The sequence below is a fragment of the Cetorhinus maximus genome, chromosome 1, assembly GCF_964194155.1.
Source record: "Cetorhinus maximus chromosome 1, sCetMax3.hap1.1, whole genome shotgun sequence".
Taxonomy (NCBI): Eukaryota; Metazoa; Chordata; class Chondrichthyes; order Lamniformes; family Cetorhinidae; genus Cetorhinus; species Cetorhinus maximus.
The window spans coordinates 42,092,233-42,120,112 of record NC_135879.1 but is presented as its reverse complement, the minus strand read 5'-3'; the positions used below and the strand labels follow the sequence as shown (position 1 = coordinate 42,120,112).

Below are 27,880 nucleotides of genomic sequence, written 5' to 3'. Positions count from 1 at the left end.
TTAAAAACGGAACACAGGTGGTTTACCAAGATGTTACTAGGGATGAGGAGCTTCAGTTATGGGGAGAGGTTATAAAAGTTAGGACTGTTCTCTTTGGAACAGACAAGGTTCAGATGTAGCCTAACAGAGGTTTTCAAAGACGATAAGAGGTTTTGATAGAATAAAGAAAAACCATTCCCTCTTGTGAGTGGGTCAATAACCAGAGGTCATGCTTTCAAAATAGGGTTGTAATCTCAGGATTACTCCCTGTGTCACGTGTCAGTGAGGCTAGAAATAGGAAGATAGTGCAGCTAAACACGTGGCTGAACAGATGGTGTAGGAGGGAGGGTTTCCGATATCTGGATCATTGGGATCTCTTCCGGGGCAGGTGGGACCTGTACAAGAAGGACGGGTTGCATCTAAACTGGAGGGGCACCAATATCCTGGCTGCGAGGTTTGCTAGTGTCACTCGGGAGGGTTTAAACTAGTATGGCAGGGGGGTGGGAACCAGAGCAATAGGTCAGCAGGTGAAATAAAAGACTGGGAACTAGTGAATATGGCCAGTAGGACTAAGAGGAAGAGCAGGCAGGGAGAAATTACTGAACACAGTGGGACTGGGGGTCTGAAATGCATTTGTTTCAATGCGAGAAGTATAACAGGCAAGGCAGATGAGCTTAGAGCTTGGATTAGTACTTGGGACTATGATGTTATTGCTATTACAGAGACTTGGTTGAAGGATGGACAGGATTGGCAGATAAACGTTCCAGGATTTAGATGTTTCAGGCAGGATAGAGAGGGATGTAGAAAAGGTGGGGGAGTTTCACTGCTGGTTAAGGAGAATATCACAGCTGTATGATAGGAGGACACCTCGGAGGGCTCATGCAGCGAGGCAATATGGGTAGAGCTCTGGAATAGGAAGGGTGCAGTCATAATGTTGGGGATTTTCTATAGGCCTCCCAATTGCTGGCGGGAGATTGAGGAACAGTTATGTAGGCAGATTTTGGAAAGATGTAAAAGCAATAGGGTTGTTGTGGTGAGTGATTTTAACTTTCCCTATATTGACTGGGAATCACTTAGTGCTAGGATGGTGCAGAATCTGTAAGGTGCATCCAGGAGGGCTTCCTGAGACAATATGTAGATAATTCAACTAGGGAAGGGGCAATACTGGACCTGGTATTAGGGAATGAACCCAGCCAGGTGGTTGAACTTTCAGTAGGGGAGCACTTCGGGAAAAGTGACCATAATTCAGTAAGTTTCAAGGTACTGGTGGATAAGGATAACAGGAGTCCTCGGGTTAAGGTGCTTAATTGGGGGAAGGCTAATTATAACAACATTAGGCAGGAACTGAGGAATCTAGACTGGAGGCAGATGTTTGAGAGCAAATTAACAACTGACATGTGGGGGCTTTCAAACGTCAGTTGATAAGAATTCAGGACCGGCACGTTCCTGCTAGGATGAAGGATATGGCAAGTTTCAGGAACCTTGAATAACGAAGGATATTGTGAGATTAGTCAAAAAGAAAAGGGAAGCATTTGTAAGGGCTAGAAGGCTGGGAACAGATGAAGTTCGTGGAGAATATAAAGAAAGTAGGAAGAAACTTAAGCAAGGAGTTAGGAGGGCTAAAAGGGGTCATGTAAAGTCATTGGCAACCAGGATTAAGGAAAATCCCAAGGCCTTTTATACATATGTAAAAAGCAAGAGGGTAGCCAGGGAAAGGGTAGGCCCACTCAGGGACAGAGCTGGGAATCTGTGTGTGGAGCCAGAAGAAATGGGAGTGATACTAGATGAGTACTTCTCATCAGTATTCACCAAAGAGAAGGACTTAGTGGTCAATTTGTCTAGGGAAGAGTGTGTAGATAGCCTGGATCATATTGAGATTAAAAAAGAGGTGTTAGGCGTCTTGAAGAATATTAAGATGGATAAGTCCCCAGGGCCAGAGTACTGAGGGAGGCAAGGGAGGAAATTGCTGGGGCCTTGACAGAAATCTTTGTATCCTCACTGGCTATGGGTGAGGTCCCAGAGGACTGGAGAATGGCCAATGTTGTTCCATTGTTTAAGAAGGGTAGCAGGGATAATCCAGGAAATTACAGGCCGGTGAGCCTTACGTCAGTGGTAGGGAAATTATTGGAGAAGATTCTTCGTGACAGGGTTTACTACCATTTGGAAACAAATGGGTGTATTAGTGAGAGGCAGCATGGTTTTGTGAAGGGGAGGTCGTGTCTCACTAACTTGATCAAGTTTTTCGAGTAAGTGACAAAGATGATCGATGATGAGAGGGCAGTGGATGTTATCTACATGGATTTCAGTAAGGCCTTTGACAAGGTCCCTCATGGCAGACTGGTACAGAAGGTAAAGTTGCACGGGATCAGAGGTGAGCTGGCAAGATGGATACAGAATTGGCTTGGTCATAGAAGACAGAGGGTAGCAGTGGAAGAGTGCTTTTCCGAATGGAGAGCTGTGACTAGTGGAGTTCCACAGGGATCAGTGCTGGGACCGTTGCTGTTTGTATTATATGTAAATGATTTGGAGGAAAATGTAACTGGGCTAATTCGTAAGTTTGCAGACGACACTAAGGTTGGAGGAGTTGCAGATAGTGAAGAGGATTGTCAAAGGATACAATGGGATATAGATCGGTTGGAGACTTGGGCGGAGAAATGGCAGATGGAGTTTAATCCGGACAAATGCGAGGTAATGCATTTTGGAAGGTCTAATACAAGCAGGAATTATACAGTAAATGGCAGAACCCTTAAGTGCATTGACGGGCAGAGGGATCTGGGTGTACAGGTCCACAGGTCACTGAAAGTGGCAACGCAGGTGGATAAGGTAGTCAGGAAGGCATATGGCATGCTTGCCTTCATTGGCAGGGGTATTGAGTATAAAAGTTGGGAAGTCATGCTGCAGCTGTATAGAACCTTGGTTAGGCCACACTTGGAATATTGCGTACAATTCTGGTCGCCACATTACCAGAAGGATATGGAGGCGTTGGAGAGGATGCAGAGGAGGTTTACCAGGATGCTGCCTGGTCTGGAGGTTATTAGCTATGAGGAGAGGTTGGAGAAACTCGGATTGTTCTCACTAGAGCGACGGAGATTGAGGGGCAACTTGATAGAAGTTTACAAAATTATGAGTGGCATGGACAGAGTAGATAGTCAGAAGCTTTTTCCCAGGGTGGAAGAGTCAATTACTAGGGGACATAGATTTAAGATGAGAGGCGAAAACTTTAGAGGAGATGTGCAGGGCAAGTTTTTTTATGCAGAGGTATTGAGTGTCTGGAATTCGCTGCCAGAGGAGGTGGTGGAAGCAGGTACGATAGTGGTGTTTAAGAGGCAGCTTGACAAATACATGAATAGGATGGGAATAGAGGGATACGGATCTTGGACGTGCAAAATGTTTTAGTTTGACTGGCAATATGATCGGCGCAGGCTTAGAGGGCTGAAAGGCCTGTTTCTGTGCTGTACTTTGAAAAAAAAATCATTGGCAAAATATTAAGAGGGGCGATGAGGAGAAATTTCTTCAGTTGTTGGGATCTGGAATGCTCTACCTGAAGAAACTGAGGACATTGATTCCATAAATAATTTTAAAAGGGAGTTGAACAGGCACTTGAGGATGAAGAAGTTATAGGGCTAGGAATAAATGACAGGGATGTGGGACAAAGCATGACTGCCCTTTCAAAGTGGCAACATAAGCACAGTGGGTTGAACGTTCACCTTCTGAACTGCAAGCTTCTATGATTTCACTCCGCTAACACCATTACAAGTAGAACAATATACGTGCAATGCAAAATACATTTTTTCTTCATTGTTCAGCAGAAGTATCTTATATATCATCTTCATTCATCTGATTACTTTTTCTCTAGCAAACTCATGGCATCTGAACAAGCACCTGGACGGAATAGCATAGGTACAGTGGCCTAATGGCTGTAATACTGGATTAGAAACTCAAGGTGCCAGGAATTCAAAGTCCACAATGGCAAATTGTGAAACTGAATTCAATATATCCGGTACTTTGTGAGTGAGCAGCAAAAACGACAACAAAAGCTGATAAATTGTTATAATAATCCAATTTAGCTTATATGTCCTTCTGGGAAGAGAACTTGCTACCCTTACCCTATCTGGTCTAGGGATGACTCCAGTCCCACATAGTGGTCAATTTAATGCCCTCAGGATAACTCAGGTGAGCAATAGGTACAGCCCTGCCAGTGTCACTCTCATCCCCGCAACAAAAAAAATCAAAATGTGCATCCTTGTGTCTAAATCCCCTCATGACTTTGTTCTCTCATCTCTTTAAATTCTTCCAGCCATACACCCCTCCGAGATCACTCTGCTCTTCCAACTCTAGCCTCTTATGCATCTCCATTTCCAGCACTCCACTTTTGGTTGCTATGCTTTCAACTGCCTAGGCCCCAAGCTGTGGAACTTCCTCCCTAAACTATTCCACATCTCTTCCATTTTCTTTCTTCCTTTAAGAAGCTCCTTGAAACCTAATTTTTTGACTAAGTTTTTGGCCATCTGTCCTAATATATCTTTATGTGGTTTGGTGCTAAGTTTTATTTGATTATGCTCCTGTGAAGTGCCTTGAAAAGTTCAGCTATGTTGAAGACACTATATAAATGCAAGTTGTTGTTGTTACAAAATCTTTCATTGGATTGCTGTTCCTCAGCACACAGATCTTACCTGTGGACGTTCTGACTGCACTCTTCGCATACAGTCTACACCGTAGATAACTGTGTTCTCAGGAACAACTTCACAGGAGTTTACTTGACAACATGCTCCAATAATGCAGCCACTGGTTAGGATCACATTTCTACCTATAAATGCTGTGACAAAAAGAAATTACAGAAGTTACCAATGTCTTATTTTTTTAAGCAGTGGCTCAAGCAAAAGCCTTCAAAAGAAATCTCAAAACGTGCAATATAATTGACATCAATTTATTCAGGAAAAATATAATTGAGGCAGTAACATCCATCTGTGGATGCATGCTATGCTGTTAAAAATTAAAATGACATAATTGCTCAAAATTAATACCTTGAATGAGAAATTGGGATTGTTTGTGCCTGTTTTTAGGCTCCTTGAGTGCCCTTAGAGCTCCCAAGTAGCACCCACAATGTGAGCTCCCAAGCAGCACCCACAATGTATGTGTACACTTGTGGGGCAAATCGTGCTGAATATCATATTCAATATGGTTACAGCAGTGAATGGCCACTGGAGGCACACAGAACATGCAGACCATGATGACAATCAGGAGCAGGACAAGCTGCTGAAAGAAGTGGGTGGAGGAGGAGTTGGGGGGATGCTCTCAGCAGGGGCCTTACCTGCCCAATCGGATTTTCCTATCCGGCTTTTGACAAGGAACAACTTCAAGATGTCTAGCTTCAGTAAGGATGTCCTCACTGAAATTAGCCACCTGCTTTAGCCACAACCTCAAGCTCAGAACAGGCACGGACCTCACTGCTGGTGGCCATGAAGGTGAGCTCTTACGCATTTGGTTCCCTCCAGGCTGGAACGGGGCATATTTGCAATGTTTGTTGTATTTGCGGGGGGCAGGGTGGTGGTCACTGAGGCTCTCTATGTAACAAAAGCCAACTACATATTCTCTCTTGTCAGATAACGACAGATGGAGTGAACACATGTAGCCAGTCCTTCAGCAAGAACACAATCAACTTTGAAAAAGCCAACATTTAAAAGCCCAAAGAAAGTACTGAAAAAAGGCTGTTTGTAATGGACAATTTTCAGAAATTGGCTGAACTCTGCCTTCAAGCATTCCACAGAATCGTGGAATTGGACCTAAAAGTCCCTCAATGCTGATCAACAGATGACAGAGGCAATTAAGTCACACAATGAAACGTCTATTCAAGATTTAAACAATTTTGCCTCAACCATCAGATTGCTGTGAACTGCTATTGAACTGTAAATAATACCTACAGGCTAATGAACTATATGAGTTACTATGTCTGAATATGCCCCCACATTCCTTGGAAATGCGAATCCCAAAGAACTGTTTCATGAGAGCGAAACATGATGTGATAACCAGGATCTTCTCCATCAAATACCTTCATATGTTAATTGACCATTCGTGAACCCAGGATATGAGATTGTTGCAATATGTAAGAAGGCACAAATTTGGTGATGGGTTTGTGGTAATTATTGTCATGAGTGTGATTTTACGTAGTGTGTGTTTAGCAGTAACAGGAGTGGCAGAAACAGCAGTTGGTGCACTACACAGTATGGAGCTTCTCAGAAAATAAGTTTAATAAAAGGGGTTGGATGAACTAAAACAAGACAATTAAGCTAAAGGAACAGTAGTAACAGAAGCAGCAACTCTCCTCAAAGGTTAACAGCGTCAGTGCAACTCAGAAATGACAGGAACACAGTGTATGAGAGTATGATACTGATTTAAGTTAAAAGGAAACAGGATACTGAGATTTGTAAACAATGCTAAACAGCATTTGTAAGCTGAAGTGTTTTGTCACTTAACAATTTAGAATACAAGCACACACACGTATCTGCTTCTGAACCCCAGCTTCCCGTGTAAAAACCAGAAGGTTCCTTTAATCTTTTTCCACACCAGAGGGCAATACATCTGGGACTTAGCATAGCCTACTGGCAGGTTTTTTATATAACAGTTAACTAAAATGTCCTTTTACAAAAAAAAGGATAAACATTAAACACCTCCCCTATTAGCCAGGAACAAATTGGTCAGGCGGTTTGTAGATTCGCTTTGGTCTAGAGAGCAGTGTTGGCTTAGGTATCTCAGTTTGTTTGTTTAGAAATGGAAGGTTCTGCTGTTCCACTTGTTTCTGGTCAGGTTCAACAGTTGCAGATACAGGTGCTACAGGTTTGTCAGTTGAATCAAGTCGTGTTTCGCCAACTGGAGCAGATGTTTCCCAGAAATCTTCCAGTGACTGGAGATCCCTGGAAATTTGGTTCCTTGGATTTGGCTTCTCTAATCTGGTTATTAGTCTGTCTCTTCCAGATTCCAGAATCTCAGGAAGATTCAACATCATAGGTCAGTGGTCCTCGACACTTGATGATTCCTCCCAGGAACCACTTTGGTGTTCCACAGTCAGTTCAGACCCAAACAGACTGATCCAGATTAAACTCATGAGTTGGTTTACTTGTGTCATGTGACCTTTTCTGATCAAGTTGCCTTGAACCAATCTTTCCTTTCAAATCCAGACACAGCAAATCCATTCTGGTGTGCAATCATCTTCCAAACATCAGCTCTTCAGGAGATATGCCTGTTGTTGAATGTGGAGTGTTTACGATACATCAAAATGTTCTTCAGCTTCAACTTTCAATCTGTTTGTGTCATCCCCTTCAATATGGCCATTTTGAATGTCTGGACAAAGTACTCCGCTTCACAATTTGAGGATGGGTGGTAAGGCAAGATGAGAATTTGCTTGTTCCCATTGTTTTTCAGGAATGTTTGAAATTCGCATGATGTGAACTGCGTGCCATTGCCAGACACAATCTGCTCTGGCAATCCAGAAGTAGTGAACACATTCCAGAGAGCATCAATGGTCTTTGTTGAAGTAGTCAGCTGCATGGGAATAACATGCAGCCACTTTGTGTGGGCATCCACCAAAATCAGGAACGTATGTCTGAGAAGTGGTCTGGCAAAGTCCACATGAAGTGGACTGCCATGGGTGGTCAGGCCAAGCCCATGGATGTAATGGGTCAGGTGCAGGAGACGATTTCATTTCTTGGCATGGAAGGCAATCACTGACCATGCCTTCGATGTCTTTATCCGGAGTGCTTTCCTTTTGACCAGTCCCATGTGACTGAGGTGAAGTTCTTCTAACACTCGTGTTTGGAATTTGAGAAATAACAACTCTGATTCCCCATAACAAACAACGGTCTTGCTGAGTCAGCTCAAATCTACGCATGTAGTAAGATCTAAGCTCAGTAGTCACATCTCGGGGTGCACACCAACCTTTCTGCATGTACAGGTGAACTTTGGAGAGCACAGCATCCCTCTGCATTTCAAGTCGAATTTGATCCACTTCAACAGGTAACATGTCTATCTGGCTCACATTGAAAGCAACTACTTCACTTCGGGTTGTGGAGCTATGGTGTAACCGAAGTCTGGAAAGTGTGTCTGCATTTCCATGATTCTCAGTACAGTAAAATGTAATTTCGTACTGGTAAGCAGATAAGATCAGTGGCCACCTCTGTAGGCATGCAGCAGCACGTGTTGGGGTTTCAGACTTCGGACCAGGTCAAAGGCTTGTGGCCTGTAATTAACGTGAACTTGCGCCCATACAAATATTGGTGGAGCTTCTTGACTCCATAGATTAGTCCAAGAGCTTCCTTCTCAATTTGGGCATAATTTTGTTCTGCCTTGGACAATGTGCGTGAGGCATATGCAATGGGCATTTCACTGCCATTAGGAAATTTGTGAGAGATGACAGCTCCAACACCATATCCAGAAGCATCACAAGCCAGGCTGACAGGTAACTTTTCATTGAAATGTGCTAGGACTTTAGCAGAAGTGAGTTCTTGCTCGAGTTCCTTGAATCTTTCCTGACAGGCTTATGACCAATCCCGTTCTTTGCATTCCTCTTCAGCAGATTATTCAGTGATGCTGCCTTGGTAGCCAAACTGGAAATGAACATGCCGTAGTAATTCACAAGTCCCAAAAATGAATGACGTTCCTTAACATTCTGGGCTGTGGTGCATTCACCACTACCTCCACCTTTCTGGGTGAGGTTGAAAGGCCAATTTCATTGATCATACGTCCCAGATACTTCACTGAAGACTTCAGGAACAAGCATTTGGATTTCTTACAGCGGATGTTGTATTTTTTCAGTCTATGCAGGACCCTACCTAGGTTCCCTAAATGAGTTGGGAGGTTTTCCCTGGTGATGAGCATGTCATCTTGGAAGCAGATTACACCAGGGAGGCCTTGCAGTATTTTGTCCATGGCCTGCTGGAATAAGGCTGGTGATGACACGATTCCGAATGGTAATCGTTTGTATTGATATAGACCTGTGTGCTTATGGTTGTATGCTCCCTGGAATCTTCACTCAGCTGCATTTGCAAAAACGTGGGTGATAGGTCAAGCTTTGTGAATAATTCACCTCCATTCAGAGCAGAGCAGAGAACAGGTCCTCAATTTCTGCTAGAGGGTACTGATGCATTTCCAGGAAAGGATTAACAGTGATTTAATAATCACCACCTATTCTGATAGAGCTACCATCCTTCACCACTGGGACGATGGGGGCTGCCCACTCTGCATAATCAAATATCAGAAAGTTTTCAAGTCGTTCTAGTTCCTGCTCGATTTTCTGTCGCATTGAGTAGGGAACTGAATGTGGTTTGAAGAACCTTGGAGAAGCTTCAGTCTTCACAACAAGTTTGGCTTCAATGTCTTTAATAACTCCAAGACCTTCTTTTTGAAGACATCAGTATGCTTGTCTAACAAGGGCTGCAACATGGGGTTGCAACACACTTTATTTTATTCCAGTCCAGGCAAATTTCTTTTAGCTAGTTTCTGCCTATAGGCCCTTTCACAATGATAAGTGGCAACTTTGCTATTTGATCTCCATAGTTAACTTGAACGAACATTTTTCTAAGTATATTCACAGGCTCACCAGTGTAGGTGCTAAGCCGGAGGAGGGTTTTCTCCAATGGACATTTCTCGAAAATTTTCTCCCATGTCTTCTCTGAAGCAATAGAAACAGATACTGCAGTGTCAACCTCAATTTCAACTATGTTACCATTTAAGGCAATGCCAGCATCTAGTCCTTCATCTAGTTTCAGATCAGACTGAATGCAATGCAATTGCTCTTCTGCATTGTCACTGTTAGTTTCACTGTCTCATCTGGACTCGCATTGCTTTTGTACTTTGTTCCCAAGTAAGGTGTCTTTTTAAACTGTTTATTTTCAAGCACCACTTATCTGCGTGCTCATTGTGATGCCCTTTTCTTGGCGGTATTGCTTTACTGTGATCAGCCTTTGATCTATATGCACGCTCTAGGTGTCCTTTTTTTCCACAGTAGCGGCAATCAGTGGTTTTCCACTTACAGGCTTCTGCATTATTCCCTGTTCCATTACAGCAGTAGCATACTTAGAAGTATTCCCTGGCTTTCCTATTTTAACTTCGACATTGTTAGAATGCGCTTTCAAATCTCCAGCTTGTTTCTCTGCCATTTCAATACTTTGCGCAATCTCGGAGGCTTTCTTCAGTGTCAACTCTAACGATCTACGCTGAATTCTTTAATTTCTTAGTCCACAAACCAAGTGACCACGCAAAGCTTCTTCCAGGTAACCTTTAAAGTCACTATGTTCCGTTAATTTTCTCAACTCGGCCAGGAACTGGGAAACTGACTCACCCTCATGCTGTTCTCTTTGGTGAAACTTGAATCCCTCAGCAATAATTGCTGGTTTGGGATCGAAGTGCTTTTCCAAATGTCCACAAGCTCTTTAAAGCTTTTATCTCCTGGCTTGTCAGGGGCAAAGAGATTTCTCAGTAAAGTGAAATTTTTCATTCTGATGGCTGTAAGAAACACTTGAGGCCTGCTTTTCCTCTTCAATCTCATTCGCAATGAAAAACTGTTCCATTTGCTCGACATAAGCTACAAAGTCCATAGTAGCTGGATCAAAAGCCTCTAAAGCCCCTAATAATGATGATCCCATCCTCCCTGCCATTTGAAGTGTTTTGTCACTTCTTAACAATTTAGAATACAAGCACACACACGTATATCTGCTTCTGAACCCATTTCCAGTGTAAATAACGGAAGGCTCCTTTACTCTTTTTCTATAACAGAGGGCAATACATCTGGGACTTAGCACACCCGACTGGTACTTCTTTTTAACTAAAATGTCCTGGGGCACTGTGTGCAGTTTTGGTCTCCTTACCCAAGAAAGAATATACTTGCCATAGAGGGAGGGCAGCAAAGGTTCACCAGACTAATTCCTGGGATGATAGGATTGTCGTATAAGGAGAGATTGGGCCGACTAGGCCTGTATTCACTGAAGATTAGAAGAATGAGAGGGATTTCATTGAAATGTATAAAATTCTGACAGGGCTGGACAGACTGGATGCAGGGATGATGATTTCCCTGGCTGGCGGGGGGGGTCTAGGACAAGGAGTCACAATCTCAGGATATGGGATAGGCAATTTAGGTTCGAGATGAGGAGAAACTTCTCCACTCAGAGGGTGGTGAACCTGTGGATTTCTCTACCACAGAAGGCTGTGGAGGCCAAGTCACTTAATATATTTAAGAAGGAAATAGATAGATATCTAGACTTTAAAGGCATCAAGGGATATGGGGGAGAGAGCCATAATATGGCGTTGGGATAGAAGATCAGCCATGATCATATTGAATGGCGGAGCAGGCTCAAAGGGCCAAATGACCTATTCCTCCTTCTATTTTTCTATGTCCTTTTACAAAACAGCATAAACATTAAACACAAACATCAGATGAGTACTGATCTAACTTATGGGGAGCAGAGTATTCATGTTTTTAAGTTTATTGAAGTTACGATAAACTATTAAAAAGGGTTATGAGCCTTGACTATTTTCTCCATTCGGACATGTTCAGGCCAAACCTTAGAGTTAGGAGAATAAGAGGGGGGGTGCAAGTTCACCTACCTACATACCTAGCTTCCTCATGATGGCAGGGTGTCACTGACTGCCTGCACATCACTTTGCAGGTGCCATATGGGCAGCTCTAAGATACCGCGACCGAAAGGAAATCCATTCCCTCAATGCCTAACTAGAGTGAAACCATACGCAGGGAACCATGCAGATCAATTTGTGGTATCTTGGCAGCAGTCATGACACCCTCATTCTGTAGTGGAATGATCATCTCTTCCTCCTTTTTCTTCTCTATACTTAAGTCACCGTAGTAAACCAAATGTTTGCTATTGACAACAAGGGCTTTCTGCTGACTTCATGATTCATCACTCTGGTGCTCAACCCATGCCCACATGAACAGCACACATAAATGGAAAGCAATGCTGCCACATGAAATGACAGCAGACTACTGCCATGCTGAAACAATTCTGCTGCCTGGAATGTTTTGGAGGTGCCTTGTGGAGTGGGTATCAAGATCATGGTGGTTTGCTGTATGCTGCACAACCTCCCCATCGTGAGGCGACAGCCCTCATCATTAAAAGTAACAGAAGCAGCAACTCCTCAAGGGTGAACAGAATCAGTGCAATTCAGAAATTACACTACAAGCAGCTGTGGAGCAGTAGGAAGAGAACAAAAATGAGGAAGAGGAAGAGATATGGCAACCTTTCTGCTTGGGTTGTCTACAAATAACTCATCCAACTGCGATACCAGTAACCACAACCCCAATTCCTTATTCACTAACAGTCCACACCTTACCTAAGCTGTCACTGACCATAACAGAGATTGCTTGGCTGCAATGCAAAAATAAAAGCCACCACAGAATATCCATTCCAAACTAACTGTACTGTGGGAGGATGGGTCGTCATGGTTGACTATCTGGCAATGTGTGCAAGTTGCGAGATGTGGCTGTGAGGCTCGTAGAGGTTAACTCTGTTCTCTCTCCACAGATGCTGCTAGACCAGCTGAGCTTTTCCAGCATTTTCTGTTTTTGTCATAGAAGAGATGGGGATGAGGTAAACTAAGCAGTGTCTGAGGCTAGTCATGCAGTTGAGAGGGTATGGCATTTCAACATGCATTCACTGATCTAGACAGCTCCTGTGAGATTATTGAACTTCTAGCTACACTGCTTCCAGGGCTTTGGTGCTCAAGTTCTGGCACTGACCTCCATAGCTATCAGCTCCCATCGCTTTCTAAGCGTGTGTCTGGACAGCTTCTGGCAGCTACAGGATATCTCTCCTCCTTTCTACCTGCTTCATCAAGGTCTCCAATGCATGGTCTGAAAACGCTGGAGACAACTCTCTCTCATGCTGGACCATTCTTCAATGCTTCCCAGGTCACATTCAGTTCCTATATGACCGCCAGCACCTTTTCCAGCCACAATGCACCACCGCTTTAAAGGTGCAGGGAGGTGAAGAGGAAAAAGGATGTCGATTCATATAAAGATTTAACAGAAATTCAAAGAAAGCTGCAAGCAGATAAAGAGAAACAGCTAAATGACATGTGTGATGAATTAGAAGTGGTGAGTTATGAAAGTATAATAATTTTCAGAATATTTTTCTGGTTTATTGTAAAATAGATTTACCGGGGGTGAAGGGGGGCGGGGGGAGTAAGTATAGTTGGCCTACAAGCTTTAACTCATCAATAGAAGCTAGGTGCTTGATATGTTAATAAGTAAACATGGATGCTGGCTTAGCATGTAAGGCGTGAAGGGAATTTGTATTTTTAGATAAATTAAGGGAGATTTGGGTTTCAATGGGATCTGTCTGTATACAAATAGCCAGATAAGCAAGGCTAAGGAATGTGTTTATTTTTCCCAAAGATTACTGACAATAAATAGTAGCAACATGAAAGTTTTTATATTGTGAGGAAGATACAGTTTCAAAGACACATGAAACAACAGAATTTACATATTAAAAGCAGAGAAACATATATGAAGGAGAATGAGGCTGTATCAGGAGAAGGTCATGAGAGATCAAACAGAAGTGTGTGAAATTGCCTTCATGAAGTCTCCAGTATTTGTCTGCTGTCTACTGAAACTGGAGAAAAGCCATTTGGAATTCCACTGTGCAGAGTATTATGTTAATCTGCTGGATCTGTTTAAAATCTATTTTTGGTCCATTGCCTTAAAGGGGGTGTAACTGGGAATCAGGTTAATCAGGAACTTTAGGAGTTAATAGAGTAGAAATTCGTAGTCTTATGTATGTGCTCAAAATCTTTTCTTTTGTTAATAAATATTTTAATTGATTTTTAAAAAAAATCTCAGTCTCGGTGTACACATATTGAAATAAATAGATTGCAAAACTGTTGTGATAGCGTGATCAAGTTTCCCTCATGGATTTGGTCTGCCTGGCACACATCGTTTGCCACGTCATAACACGGAGAATCAGAAAGGCAATATGCAGCAACTTTTCCAAATAATTTGATCAATTACACAAAGTTTCAACCTTGCCCTACATCGCATTCAGTCAGCTTCCAGCAAGAAGGAAATTGAAGTGAATAAAATTGCTGCATGATGGCGTGAATACCTTTACAAAGATGACGATGAGTCAGAATTTAAAGGCGAAGTTGAACATGAGCCTTCTTCACTTCAAGCTATGGCACAGTGAGCCATTTATCAGATAGCCAGCTGTAAGGCCACAGGTCCAGATGATATACTGGCAGAGTTACTTAAGATGGAAGGAGAATCGGTAGTAGACAGGATGCATGGAATCTGTGTGGCACTGTGAGAGACCAGTGATGGGCTGGAGGACTGGACTGACTCTACCCTTATCCCTCTTCCAAAGAAAGGTGACCTGAAACAGTTTACAAATTATAGAACAATTGCTTTGATCTCCACGCTAGTAAGATCTTGCTCAAGATCATCCTGGTACGGATCCGGAAAAAGATTGATAAATAAGTTGGATTTCAACATGGAAAAGAAACCAGAGGTTAAGTCACTAACTGTAGAATCATAATACGTAAAAAAGTTCGAGAACATCAGCAGCCCATATGCATATATTTTGTGCATTTTGAGAAGGCATTCGATTTGGTGTCTCACGAGAAATTCTAGTCGACAATATTAGATATGGGACACCCAGCACATTTAATCAGCTTTTTAAAAATTCATTCATAGATGTGAGCGTCACTGGCTAGGTCAGCATTTACTGCCCATCCCCAATTGCCCTTGAGAAACTAGTTAGCTTGCTAGTCAAGCTTTATCGTATGCAACGAGCTAGGGTCAGACTTGCCGGCACCCTCTCAGAATGGTTCAGTATCATAAAGGGTGTTAGGCAGGGGGTGTCCTCTCACTATATTTATTCAACAACCTAGCAGAAATGGTTATGAGATTGACACTTGATGGATACAAAGGTGGGATATCAATTGGTGGTATCACCAATCAACGGTTTGAATCTTCGATATGCTGATGAAATTATTCTGCTCGCCATTTTAGTGGAAGATCTACCGAAGTTAGTGGATTGTCTTGATCAAGTTAATTGGAAATACAGTCTCCTGCTCAATGTTGACAAGACAAAGGCGATGGGCATGGGTGGAAAGATCTGTAAGATTCTGATTAATGGAGTTTGGCTTGAACAGTTTGATATCTTCCGTTATCATGGGTCACTCATCATGCAAGGTGCAGAGTCTACCAAAGAAATTTGGGCTAGGCTTAACAAAGATCATGATGTTGTGAACTTACTTAAGGGTATGGAGTAGTTACAGCACCTTGATTACAATGAAAATTCGTCTTCTAAATGCCCTTGTGTGGCAGTGACAATGCATGGCCATGAAAGCTAGATGATCAAGAAGAGTGATGAGGTTCGAATAAGAGCATTCGAAATGAAAGGACTCAGATGGATATTACGTGTGTCATGGACAGCAAAGCAGACAAACAAGTGGGTGCTCAAGAAAACTGGTGTTAAGAGGAACCTGTTTGTAACAATGATATCAAGGAAGCTCACATATTTTGGACATGTGATGTAAACAGGAGGTGGGTGTTTGAAAGAAGAGGTAATGCAAGGAAAACACCTGGAAAACATACACAAGGAAGACCCAAGATGGTATGGATGGATAATATCAGAATGTGGACTGGACTCTATGGGACAGGCAGTGGGGGCAGCAGAGAAGAGAAATCAGTGGAGAAAGATTGTTCATACTGCGGCCCAGGATGGATGATGACAGAGCCACTTATGATGCTGGCCCACTGCCAAACAGCACACTTAGCACTGGCTGCATGTTGAAATCAACAGCAGCATTAACTTGTTGTGCTCCTCAATAGCAATCAAAAGATGCGGGTTAAACACACATTGCAATTCCTGTGACCTTTTTCAAGTGCCATCGAAACTAGCCTCCTGGTGTCTGTTGCACGGAGAGGTGTTACATATATTTGGCTCAAATTTTGTATCCATAAAACAGCAACAAAGGAGGGTGAAATGAGAGGGTAATACTTCAGATGGGGTGGAAGATTCAGAGTTGGACAATCTGACCACACCTAAACCTTTCTACAGCCACCACCAGAGCAACTCAAATGCCATAGGGCCATAAAACGTAGGAGAAGTAGGCCATTCAGTCCATTGAGTCCGCTCTGCCATTCAATGGGATTCATGGCTGATCTGATAATCCTTAACTCCACTTTCTTGCCTTTTTCCCATAACCTTTGATTCCTTTATTGATTAAAAATATGTCCAACTGAGCCTTGAATATACTTAACGACCCAGCTTCCAGAGCCCTTTGTGGTAAAGAATTCCACAGATTAACTACTACAAATTCTTCATCCGTCTTAAATGGGTGAATCCTTACTGAGATTATGCCCTCTGGTCCTTGGCTCTCCCACAAGGGAAAACAACCATTCAGTATCTAAAAACGAAGAACTACTGCAGATGCTGGAAATCCAAAACAAAAACAGAATTACCTGGAAAAACTCAGCAGGTCTGGCAGCATCGGCAGAGAAGAAAAGAGTTGACGTTTTGAGTCCTCATGACCCTTCAATAGAACTGTTCTGTTGAAGGGTCATGAGGACTCGAAACGTCAACTCCCATTCAGTATCTACCCTGTCAAGCCCACTAAGAATTTTATATGTTTCAATAAGGTCGCCTCTCATTCTTCTGAACTCCAATGTGTACAGGCCCAACCTACTGAACCTCTCCATACCCAGGATCAACCTAGAGAACCTTCTCTGGACTGTCTCCAATGCCAGTACATCTTTCCTTAGATAAGGGGACCAAAACTGTTCACTGTATTCTAGGTGTGGTCTAACTAGTGTCTTGCATAGTTTTAGCAAGAATTCTATATTTTTATACTCCATCCCCTTTGAAATAAAGACCAATATTCCATTTGCCTTATCTATTACCTTTTGAATTTGTATGCTCACTTTTTGGGATTCATGCACGATGACCTCCAAATCCCTGGACTGCAGCTTTCTGCAGTCTTTCGCCATTTAAATAATATTCAGCTCCTCTATTCTTCTTGCCAAAGTGCATAACCTCATATTTTCCCACATTATATTCCATCTGCTGAGTTTTTGCCGACTCACTTAACCTGTCTATATCCCTTTGTAGACTGTCAGCCTCACCACTTGCCTTCCCACCTATTTTTGTGTCATCCGCAAACTTGACGATAGTACATTCATTTCCCTAATCCAAGTAATTATATATAGTAATTAATTTTGGCCCCAGCACTGATCCCTATGGCACTCCACTCTTTAAAGGTTGCCCTCCTGAAAATGCCCCCCTTGTCCCAACTCTGTCTTTTATTAGTTAGCCAATCCTCTATCCATGCTAATATACAACCAACACCATGGGCTCTTATCTTGTTAAGTAGCCTCAGGTGTGGTACCTTATCGAATACCTCTTGGAAATCCAAATATATTATGTGTACTGGTTCCCCTTTATTTATCCTGCTTGTTACCTCCTCAAAGAATTCCAATAAATTTGTCAGGCACGATTTCCCCTTCATGAAGCCATGCTGATTCCGCTTGATTGTATTATGCATTTCTAAATGCTCTGCCATTACATCCTTTATAATAGACCTTAACATTTTCCCAATGATGGATGATAAGCTAACTAGCCTATTGTTACCTGGTTTTTGTCTCCCTTCCTTTTTGAACATTGGCAGTTTTCCAGTCCTCTGGGACTTTTCCAGAAACTAAGGATTCTTGGAAGATTACTACCAGTGCATCCACTATCTCTGCAGCTATTTCCTTTAATATCCTAAGATACAAACCATCAGGTCCAGGTGACTTATCAGCCTTTAGCCCCCCAATAGTTTCCCTAGTACTTTTTCTCCAGCAATAGTTATTGTATTTATTTCCTCCTCCCTTTTGCCCCTTGATTTAGTATTTTTGGAATGCTATTAGTGTCTTCTACCATTAAGGCTGATGCAAAGTATTTATTCAACTCCTCTACCATTTCCTGGTTCCCCAGCCTCATTCTCTAAGGGGCCTATGTTCACTTTGGCCTCTCTCTTCCTTTTTATATATTTAAAGAAGCTCTTACTGCCCGTTTTTATATTACTTGCTAGTTTACTCTCAAGGTTTATTTTCTCCCTCTATTATTTTTTTGGTCATCTTTTGTTGGTTTTTAAAACTTTCCCAATCCTCTGGCTTACCACTAATCTTTGCTGCATTGTATGTATCTTTCTTTCAATTTGATACTATCCTCAACTTCCTTGGTTAATCATGGTTGGTTTATCCCTTTCCTATAATCCTTCTTCCTCACTGGGATAATTTGTTGAGTCTGCCATTGCTCATCAGCTGTCTTTTCTGCTAAACCCCTTTCCCAGTCCACTCCAGCCAACTCTGCCCTCATTCCTTTGTAATTACCCTTATTTAAGTTTAGCACAGTTGTTTCCGGCTCAAGCTTCTCAAACTGAATGCTAAATTCTACCATGTTATAGTCACTGTTTCCTAGGGGATCTTTTACTCTGGTCGTTTATTAAACCTGCCTCATTACACATTACCAGATCCAAAATAGCCTTATCCCTGGTTGGATCCACAACATATTGTTCTAAAAAACTGTTCCAAATAAACTGTGAATTCTTGATTGTGGCTACCTCTGCCAATTTGATTTTCCCAATCTACATGAAGATTAAAGTCACCCATGATTAATAAACTGCATTTTTTTTTTTACATACGCTCATTATCACCTGATTCATTCTGTCCTACACATAGCTACTGTTAGGGGGCCTATAGACCACTCCCACCAGTGTCTTCTTCCCCTTATTATTTCTTACCTCCACCCATATGGATTCTACATCCTCCAAGATCATTTCTTGCTATCGTACTTAGTCCATCTTGTACTAACAAGGCTACTCCACTACCCTTTCCTTCCTGCCTGTCCTTTCAAAAAGTCACATACCCCTGAATATTAGTTCCCAGCTTTGATCTCCTTGTAACCATGTCTCCATAATGGCTACAAGATTGTACCCATTAACCTCTATTTGTGCCATTAATTCAATTATTTTGTTCCGAATACTACGTGCATTTAAGTAAAGAGCCATTAATTTTGCCTTTTAACCATTTTTTCCCCCCTTTGACTCTATTTGCTGCCATTTTATGTTTGGACACTGTCCCTTCCTGTCACCCTCTGGGTATCATTGCCTAAATAGCTGCAATGCTGTCAAATCCTTTTGCTTTGTAAGCTTATGTATCGCCTCTCCAGAGCACCCCCCTCCCTCAATTTAGTTTAAAGCCCTCTCTACAGCCTGTTATTCGATTCACCAGGACACTGGCCCCAGCATGATTCAAGTGAAGCCCGTCCCACTGGAACAGTTCCCTTCTACCCCAGTACTGGTGCCAGTGCCCCATGAACTGAAACCCATTCCTTCCACACCAATCTTTGAGCCACACATTTAACTCCTTGACTTTATTTACCCTAAGCCAGTTTGCCTGTGACTCAGGTAGTAATCCCGAGATTATTACCTTGGAGGTTCTGCTTTTTAAGTTAGCTCCAAACTGTTCAAATTCTTTCAGCAGAACCTTTTTAGTCCTATCAACGTCGCTGGTACCAACACAGATGACAACAACTGGATCCCCCCCTTTCCACTCCCAACTTCCTCTCCACTACTGAGATGTCCTTAACCCTGGCACTGGGCAGGCAACACAGCCTTAGGGACTCACACTCATGGCTGCAGAGAACAGTATCTATGCCCCTAATTATACTGTCCCCTATCACCCACTTGATTGGCTCCCTGTACCACGGTGCCGTGATCAGTTTGCTCATCCTCCTTGCAGTCCCTGTTCTCATCCACACAGCTTGCAAGAACCTTGTAATTGTTGGACAATTGGAGGGGCTGAGGATCCTCGAATGCTACCTCCTGGGTCCCCATAGCTGTCTCACCTGCAGTCACACCCTCCTGTCCCTGATCACAGACCAAACCTGAATTACCTAACCTGAGGGGTGAAGTGGAGTAAAGTGTCCAAGTTACTCTCCCCTCCCTGATGTGGTGCAATGTCTGCAGCATGGGCTCCAGCTCCTCAACTCTGATCTGAAGATGCAAACACTTACTACAGATATGTTCATTTTGGATCACCTTGGTATCCAGCAGATCCCACATGCTGCAGCAGCAACACATCACCTGTCCTGCCATTGCTAACTTATTTTACTAATTCCTCTAGCATCCTCGCTCTTTACACTTTATTGTAATTTTTTTTACACCAGTATTGACCTTATACTTAACAAGCTATTTTTAAGAGAAAATAAAGACTAGAGACCTAAACACAACTATAGACCTAACTTTATCTTTAAAGACGAGAAATACTCAATCAGCTGCTCCCTCCACTCTTTTTAAATGAATTCTCCACACACACCCCGCTCAGATTTTAAAATGAAGCCTTCAAGTTGACACTCAATTTGATTAAGAAAATCCTGCATAGGTACAATTTTCTGTTCTAAAGCAAGGTGACTAACTCAAACAAGAACCTGTACCCTGCAGCTTTTTTCCTTTTAAGGAAAAAGTACCAAGTACATGGGAATCGGAGGCAGCCATTCAGCTCTGCCAGTTAGTTTCGCTATTCTATAAATCGCCATGGCTGATTTAAAACACAATTCCACTTTCTTGCCTTTGATCTACATCCTTTGATATCTATGGCTAAGAAAAGTCTGTCAATCTAAAATTTGAAAATTTAATTGGCCAGCATCCACAGCCTTTTAAAGATTTAGATTTCCATTCCCAAATGGCTCACTCTAATTTTAAGACTGCACCCCCAAGATAGTACAGGCAATGGATAACGTGAACATTGAGAGGGAGGCGGTACTGGAAAAGCTGGCTATGTTTAGAGTAGATAAGTCACCTGGTCCAGGTGGCTTGCATCCCAGGTTACTAAGGGGTGGAGATAACGGAAGGGCATGCCATAAATCTTCCAACTGTCTTTAGATATGGGAGAGGATCCTGAGGTTTGGAGTGTGGCAAATGTGACATGCTTATTCAAGGGAAGATGTAAGGAGAGTCCTAGTAACTACAGGCCAGTTAGTTTAACATCAGCAGTGAGTAAAGTTTTAGGGCAGGATTTTTCAGTCGGCATGCGGGGGCGTGCTGTCTCGCGACGACGTCGGGCGTGTGTCCCAACTTCATCACGACGTTTCGTTCATCAGGCGCGCGCTGGAGTCGGCTGCGCGCCCACTGATATATAGATAGCCTATTAAGGCCATTAAGGAAGTGATTAAGGTAATTGTTAATGCTGCTCGTCCAACCTTAAGGTTGGCAGGCAGGCAAAAATGCCAAGCGGCCTTTGCGTTTTTTAGGAAACCTCATTCACAAGTGGGATGAGGTTTTCTAAAGCTTTTGTTAATTAAATAAAAATTTTTTCCTAAGTATAAAAACATGCCCCATCTCACGTGACACAGTCACATGAGGGAACATGTTTAAATAAATTTAAACCATTTATTCATTAATTACAATAGCGCTTCAATCTCCATGAGGCAGCTCCGTGCCTCAGGGAGATTGAAGCGCTCTTTCAAGTGCTGGCCCTGTCTCTCCCTCCTCCCCCCGTCTGCACAGGTAGCGCTGTGTGCTATGGCCCGTGTCTTACGCTGGGTGGGCCTTAATTGGCCCGCCTGCATAAAATGGCGGTGCGGAGCTGGTGGCGATCGGCTCTGCGACTGTCCCCGCCTGCAGAATTCAGGCCTTAGGATCAATGATGGGGTTGGGAGGGCGGGGCGGAATCAACAGGCACTTGGAGAGGTTTGATTTAATTAAGGAGCATGGATTTGTAAAAGACAGATTGTGCTTGACCAATCCAATTGAATTTTTGATGAAGCAATAGAGAAGACTGATGAAGGGAGTGTGGTGGAGGTTGACTCTATGGATTTTAAGAAAGCATTTGACAAAGTAGCACGTAAAAGGCTGGTTAACAAAATTCAGGCTCACGGAATTAGAGCCTCAGAGTCAACTTGGATGAAAAAAAATCGGCTTAAGGACACAAAACAGCGAGTCACAGTAGATGCTTTTTTCCACACTGGATGATAGACAGTGGTGTCCCTCAAGGGGTCATTGCTAGGACTACTGCTTTTCTTTGCTATATATAAATGACTTGGATATCGAGTTTAGAATAATGAGAGAACGAAATATAGGATTCTGTGAGGGCTTGACAGGGTAGATGCTGAGAGGATGTTTCCCCTCATGGAGGTATCTAGAACTTGGGGGCACAGTTTCAAAATAAGGGGTCTCCCATTTAAGACTGGGGTGAGGAGGAATTTCTTCTAAGGGTCATTAATCTTTGGAAACCTCTTCCCCAGCAAACAGTGAAGGCTGGGTCATTGAATATATTCAAGACTCAGTCAGACAGATATTTGATAGACAAGGGAGTCAAAGATTATGGGGGTCTGGCAGGGAAGTGGAGTTAAGGCCACAAATCAGATCAGCCATGATCTTATTGCATTGTGGTGCAAGCTCAAGGGACTGAATAGTCTACTCTTGCTCCTATTTTTTATGATCTTATGAACTGAAGGATTAGAATAAGTGTGAAAAAGTTTTAATACAATTGTTTAGGGCCTTGGTGAGAGCACGATGTATTATGTAGAGTTTTGGTCTCCTTATCCAAGGAAGGATATACTAGTCTTGGAGAAAATGCAATGAAGGCTCACTAAACTGGTCCCGGGATGAGGGGATTGTCCTAGGTGGAATTGGACTGGGAGTATATTCCTTGGAATTTAGAAGAATGAGAGGCGGTTTCATTGAAGCATATAAAATTATTAAAGGGCTTGATAAGATAGAAGCAGGCAGGATGGCTGGGGAAACTAGAACAAGGGGTCACAATGTCAGAATAACAGATCAGCTATTTAGGATTGACATGAGGAGAAATTTCTTCACAAAGGGTTGTGGATCTATGCAATTCTGTACCCTAGAGGGCTGTGGCTGTTCAAGTGCCTGGGGATGGTGCAGGAAGTGGAACTGAGGTGGAAAATCAGTCACAATTGCACTGAAGTGGCAGAGCAGGTTTGAGGGGCTAAATGGCCAACTCCTGCTATTTATTTTCTTACTTTTCTTCTGTATTTCAACTCCCTTAAGTCTAATCTTCCATTACTTTTTGTACCCATTTGCTACCTTTTAATGATTTGCGTACATCCGTACTCAAAAGCACTGATTCTCCATCGCTCTTAGCCTGTCGTTAACATTCAGTTTTTTTCCCTTGGATCTAAAGTAATGACCTCCTACTTTAAAACGCATCTACCAGTTTTGCAACACTAAGTCCCTTTACAAATTCCTTATGCATCCATGTACTGTATATATTAACTTATCATTTGCAATCTTGAATATATAACTCTACAATCCTTCCATGCAAGTGCACCTGATTTTTTAAAAAAAAAATATATGTACATGAAAAACTGAGGCCCTAGTACTAGATTTTGGAGAAATCACTTTGTGTCCCACCAGAGTATACTTCCTTTATCCTTACTGTGACTCCTAGCTCCAATCAACTGCCAACCCATGTCATAAGGTTATCTCCAATTTGATGTGGTTTTAATGAATTATAGAATATTAGTTGTCTACATCAGAGCAGTGGGAGTCATTCAAGAAGGAAATAGTGAGAGTTCAGGGCCAACATGTTCCCGTAAAGGTGAAGGGTAGGACCAACAAGTCCAGGGAACTCTGGATGTCAAGGGATATAGAGGATTGGATAAGGGAAAAAAAAAGGCTTATGGCAGATACAGAGGGCTGAAAACAGCAGAAGCCCTAGAGGAGTGTAGAAAATGTAGGGGAGTACTTAAAAAAGAGTAATTAGGAGAAGGAAGAGGGGGCATGAAAAAACACTGACGGGCAAGATAAAGGAAAATCCCAAGCCATTTTATAAATATATTAAGGCCAAGCGAATAACCAGGGAAAAAGAGTAGGGCCAATTAGGAACCAAAGTGGTAATCTGTGCATGGAGCCGGAGGACGTAGGTGAGATTTTGAATGATTACTTTTCAGCTGTGTTCACTATGGAGAAGGACGACTTAGATGTAGAAATCAGGGAGGGGGACTGTGACATACTTGAACAAATTAGATTGGAAGGGAGGAGGTATTAGTGGTTTTAGTGGGCTCAAAAGTGGATAAATCCCAGGCCCAGGTAAGATGTATCCGTGGCTGCTATGTGACACAAGGGAGGAGATTTCAGGCGCTCTGACGCCAATTTTCAAATCCTCTCTGGTCACAGGAGAGGTGCCAGAGGACTTGAGGACAGTGAATGCGGTACCATTATTCAAGAAGGGTAGTAGGGATAAACCAGGCCAGTGAGTCTAACATCGGTGGTAGGGAAATTATTGGAAAAAATTCTGAGGGACAGGATTAATCTCCACTTGGAGAGGCAGGGATTCATCAGGGATAGTCAGCATGGCTTTGCCAGGAGGAGAACATGTCTAACAAATTTGATTGAATTTTGAGGAGGTGACTAGTTGTGTAGATGAGGGTAATGCAGTTGATGTAGTCTACATGGACTTCAGTAAGGCTTTTGACAAGGTCTTGCATGGGAGACTGGTCAAGAAGGTGGTCAAAGAGGTAAGAGCCCATGGGAGCAAGGGCAATTTGGCAAATTGGATCCAAAATTGGCTTAGTGGCAGGAGGCAGAGGGTGATGGTCGAAGGTCGTTTTTGTGATTGGAAGCCTGTGACAAGTGCAGGGGTCGCTGCAGGGACCCTTGCTGTTCGTAGTGTACTTTAATGATTTAGACGTGAATATAGGAGGTTTGATCATTAAGTTTGCAGATGACATGAAAATTGGTGGTGTCGTAAACAGTGAGGAGGAAAGCCTTAGATTACAGGACAACATAGATGGGCTGGTAAGATGGACAGAGCAGTGGCAAATGGAATCTAATCCTGAGAAGTGGGAGGTGATGCATTTCAGGAGGACTAACACGGCAAGGGAATACACAATGAATGGTAGGACCCTAGGAAGTACAGGGGATCAGACCTTGGTGTACATGTCCGTAGATCCCTGAAGGCAGCAGCACAGGTAGATAAGGTGGTTAAGAAAGCATATGGAATACTTGCCTTTATTAGCCAAGGCATGGAAAATAAGAGCAGGGAGGTTATGTTGGAGCTGTATAAAATGTTGTTAGCCACATCTGGAGTACTGAGTGCAGTTCTGGCTGCCACACTATAGGAAGGATGTGATTGCACTGGAGAGGGTACAGAGGAGGTTCACCAGGATGTTGCCTGGGCTGGAGCATTTCAGCTATGAAGAGAGACTGGATAAGCTAGGATTGTTTTCCTTAAGAGCAGAGAAGGCTGAGAGGGGACCTGATAGAGGTATACAAAATTATGAGGGGCATAGATAGGGTACTTATGAAGAAAATTTTCCCCTTTGCAGAGGTGTCAATAACCAGGGGGCATTGATTTAAGGTGAGGGGCAGGAGGTTTAGAGGGGATTTGAGGAAATTTTTTTTCACCCAGAGGGTGGTTGGAATCTGGAACACACTGCCTGAGGGGGTGGTAGAGGCAGGAACCCTCAACATTTAAGAGGTATTTAGATGAGCATTTGAAACACCATAGCATACAGGGCTATGGGCCAAGTGCTGGAAAATGGGATTAGAATAGATAGGTGCTTGATGGCCGGCACAGACACGATGGGCCGAAGGGCCTGTTTCTGTGCTGTTTAATTCTGACTCTAGTGATGGCTATCTGAAAGAGCTATCCAATTAGTCCCACTCCTCTGCTTTTTCTGCAAATTTTTTCCTTTGCAATTATTTTAAAGTTGCTATTGAATCCGCTTCCACCACTCTTAACCAATATGTTCACGATCATAACAATCCATTGAATAAAGAAGTTTCTTCTCATCTCCCCTCAGATTTTTTTTGCCAATTATCAGAGATCAGTGTCCTCTGGTTACCAACCCACCTGCCAATGGAAAGTTTCTGCTTATTTATTTATCAATTCCTCATAATTCAAATATCTCTGCAGTATTAAATTTCTATTTAGCCTCCTCTGCTCCAAGGAGAACAATCTCAGCTTCTCTGGTCTCTCCACAATTTAAATCCATGGTCCTTTCCATCCTTGACATCCTTCTCAATATTCTAATTGAGGCCTAACTGGTGAAACATAAAGGGTTATCATGATTTCCTTGTTTTTCTATTGTATGCCACTTTAAAAAAGCCAATGATCCCATAATGGAATGCAATTTTCCAATCATAAGGCACACAATTCCTGCATCTACAGTTCTTTGAAAAATGATGACTAACGTACCTACAATTTCCTCAACCATTTATTTTTTAATACCCTGGAGTGGCAAACCATCAGGTCCTGGAGATTTGAAATAAAAACAGAAAATGCTGGAAAAAACTCAGCAGGTCTGATAGCATCTGTGGAGAGAGAAACAGAGTTAACGTCTCGAGTCTGTATGACTCTTCAGGTCCTGGAGATTTGTCTCATTATATTCTCCAATACCTTTTTTGAAAAAAAAACTTGTATAAAGTCTAATAATTTCCTTCCTTTACCTTACTTAGTTTACTTTGTGCTACTGGTCACTACTTCTACTGTCCTTTTCCTCCACTGTGAAATATATGCAAGTATTCAAAATCTGCAATTTTCTTATTATCCTTTATAGTCTCACCTGTCTAGCTTAATGGGTCCAGATTTCCCCTTACCACTTTTCTTTTTATATGTTTATGTAAACTTTCATCGTTAGCACTGCAAAATTTCCAAGTTTCTTTTGGTATTCCCTTTTGAACCTCAATACTTCAGTTATATCATTTTGTTGTACTTTGGTAGATCTCCCAGTCCTCAATTTCCATGTTTCTTTGTAAGTTTGCTGTCCTTTCTAAAGGTCAGTCAGGAACATTTAGTTTCCATTAACACCCAGCATATAGCCAGGTTCCTGCAATCATTATATGTCAAATTATTTAAGCTAAATTTGAGCTATTTAAAATTTCTTCACGGAGCATTAGTTTGGCAGGCTAGGTCAGCATTTATTGCCCATCCCTAATTGCCCTAGAGAAGGTGGTGGTGAGCCACCTTCTTGAACAGCTGCAGTCCGTGTGGTGTAGGTACACACACAATGCTGTTAGGCGGCACATGCTATATTTAATATACTACATGAATTATTTTTTTTGGTCACTGTCCCTGCCCAGCTCATATGGTCTATTTTTTTTAGATGTTTAGATCTGTCACACAAATGAAAGTCCACAAATAAATGACAAGTCCATTGCAGAGACACTCTCAGGTATCATGCTTTTCAGCAAGGTCATTTGTTTAATAATTTAATATTTATCTATACGCCATAGCTTTTTCTTACATTTCCGTGTGTAAACTCAAAACATTGTGGTTGTCACTAAACATTCAATTGTCAAGGTTCTGTGAAGCTGTTTAAAAATTCTGCTGCTGAGGCTCAAAACTTCATGTTACATTCAACTGCTCGATTTAAATCAGTGCTCAGAATTTCAATAGGATTATGAGATGGGAGGACTCACAACTGAAGCAGCATTTTTATCCTCTTGGTTAGGCTTCTAACTCATTTGCATGCATATGTGTGTAAGCATGTAAGGTGTTGTGATGTGGCAGATCAGTGGACTATCGGTTGCATAGCACTAGCCATTCTCGACATCAGGACACCATTCCCATCAACCCAGATTTCTGCTGATCACTCATTTACTTGTAAAAGGTCTTTGTGGATAATTGAGAATTTGAACAACACTAACTCAAGTATTCAGAATTCTATTGCATTTTGTTTTTTTGACATTTCAAATTTTTCAGAAATCACAGTAATCACAGCAATAAAGGTATTTCTGTAACCACTGATAAATCTTATGACAAACTTCTTGATCAGCCAGTTTCAGCAAAAAATTACAGAATTTTTAAAAAAGCAACTTACCTTTAGATTCAATTACATTGTTATCTCCAATCTTCAAAGCTTCAAAACCTGATAAGTAGTTAAAG

General features: G+C 42.2%; 1 protein-coding gene across 1 annotated transcript in view; it reads right to left on the bottom strand.

Annotated features, from left to right (window-relative positions):
- Positions 1-27,880, bottom strand: part of dctn6 (dynactin subunit 6) — a 78,970-nt gene that overhangs the window by 2,657 nt on the left and 48,433 nt on the right. The window contains exons 5-6 of the mRNA XM_078540291.1: positions 27,816-27,863; positions 4,653-4,795 (exon numbers count right to left, since the gene is read on the bottom strand). Of these exons, the coding sequence (XP_078396417.1) occupies positions 4,653-4,795; positions 27,816-27,863 (191 nt within the window). The remainder of the gene's footprint in view (positions 1-4,652; positions 4,796-27,815; positions 27,864-27,880) is intronic.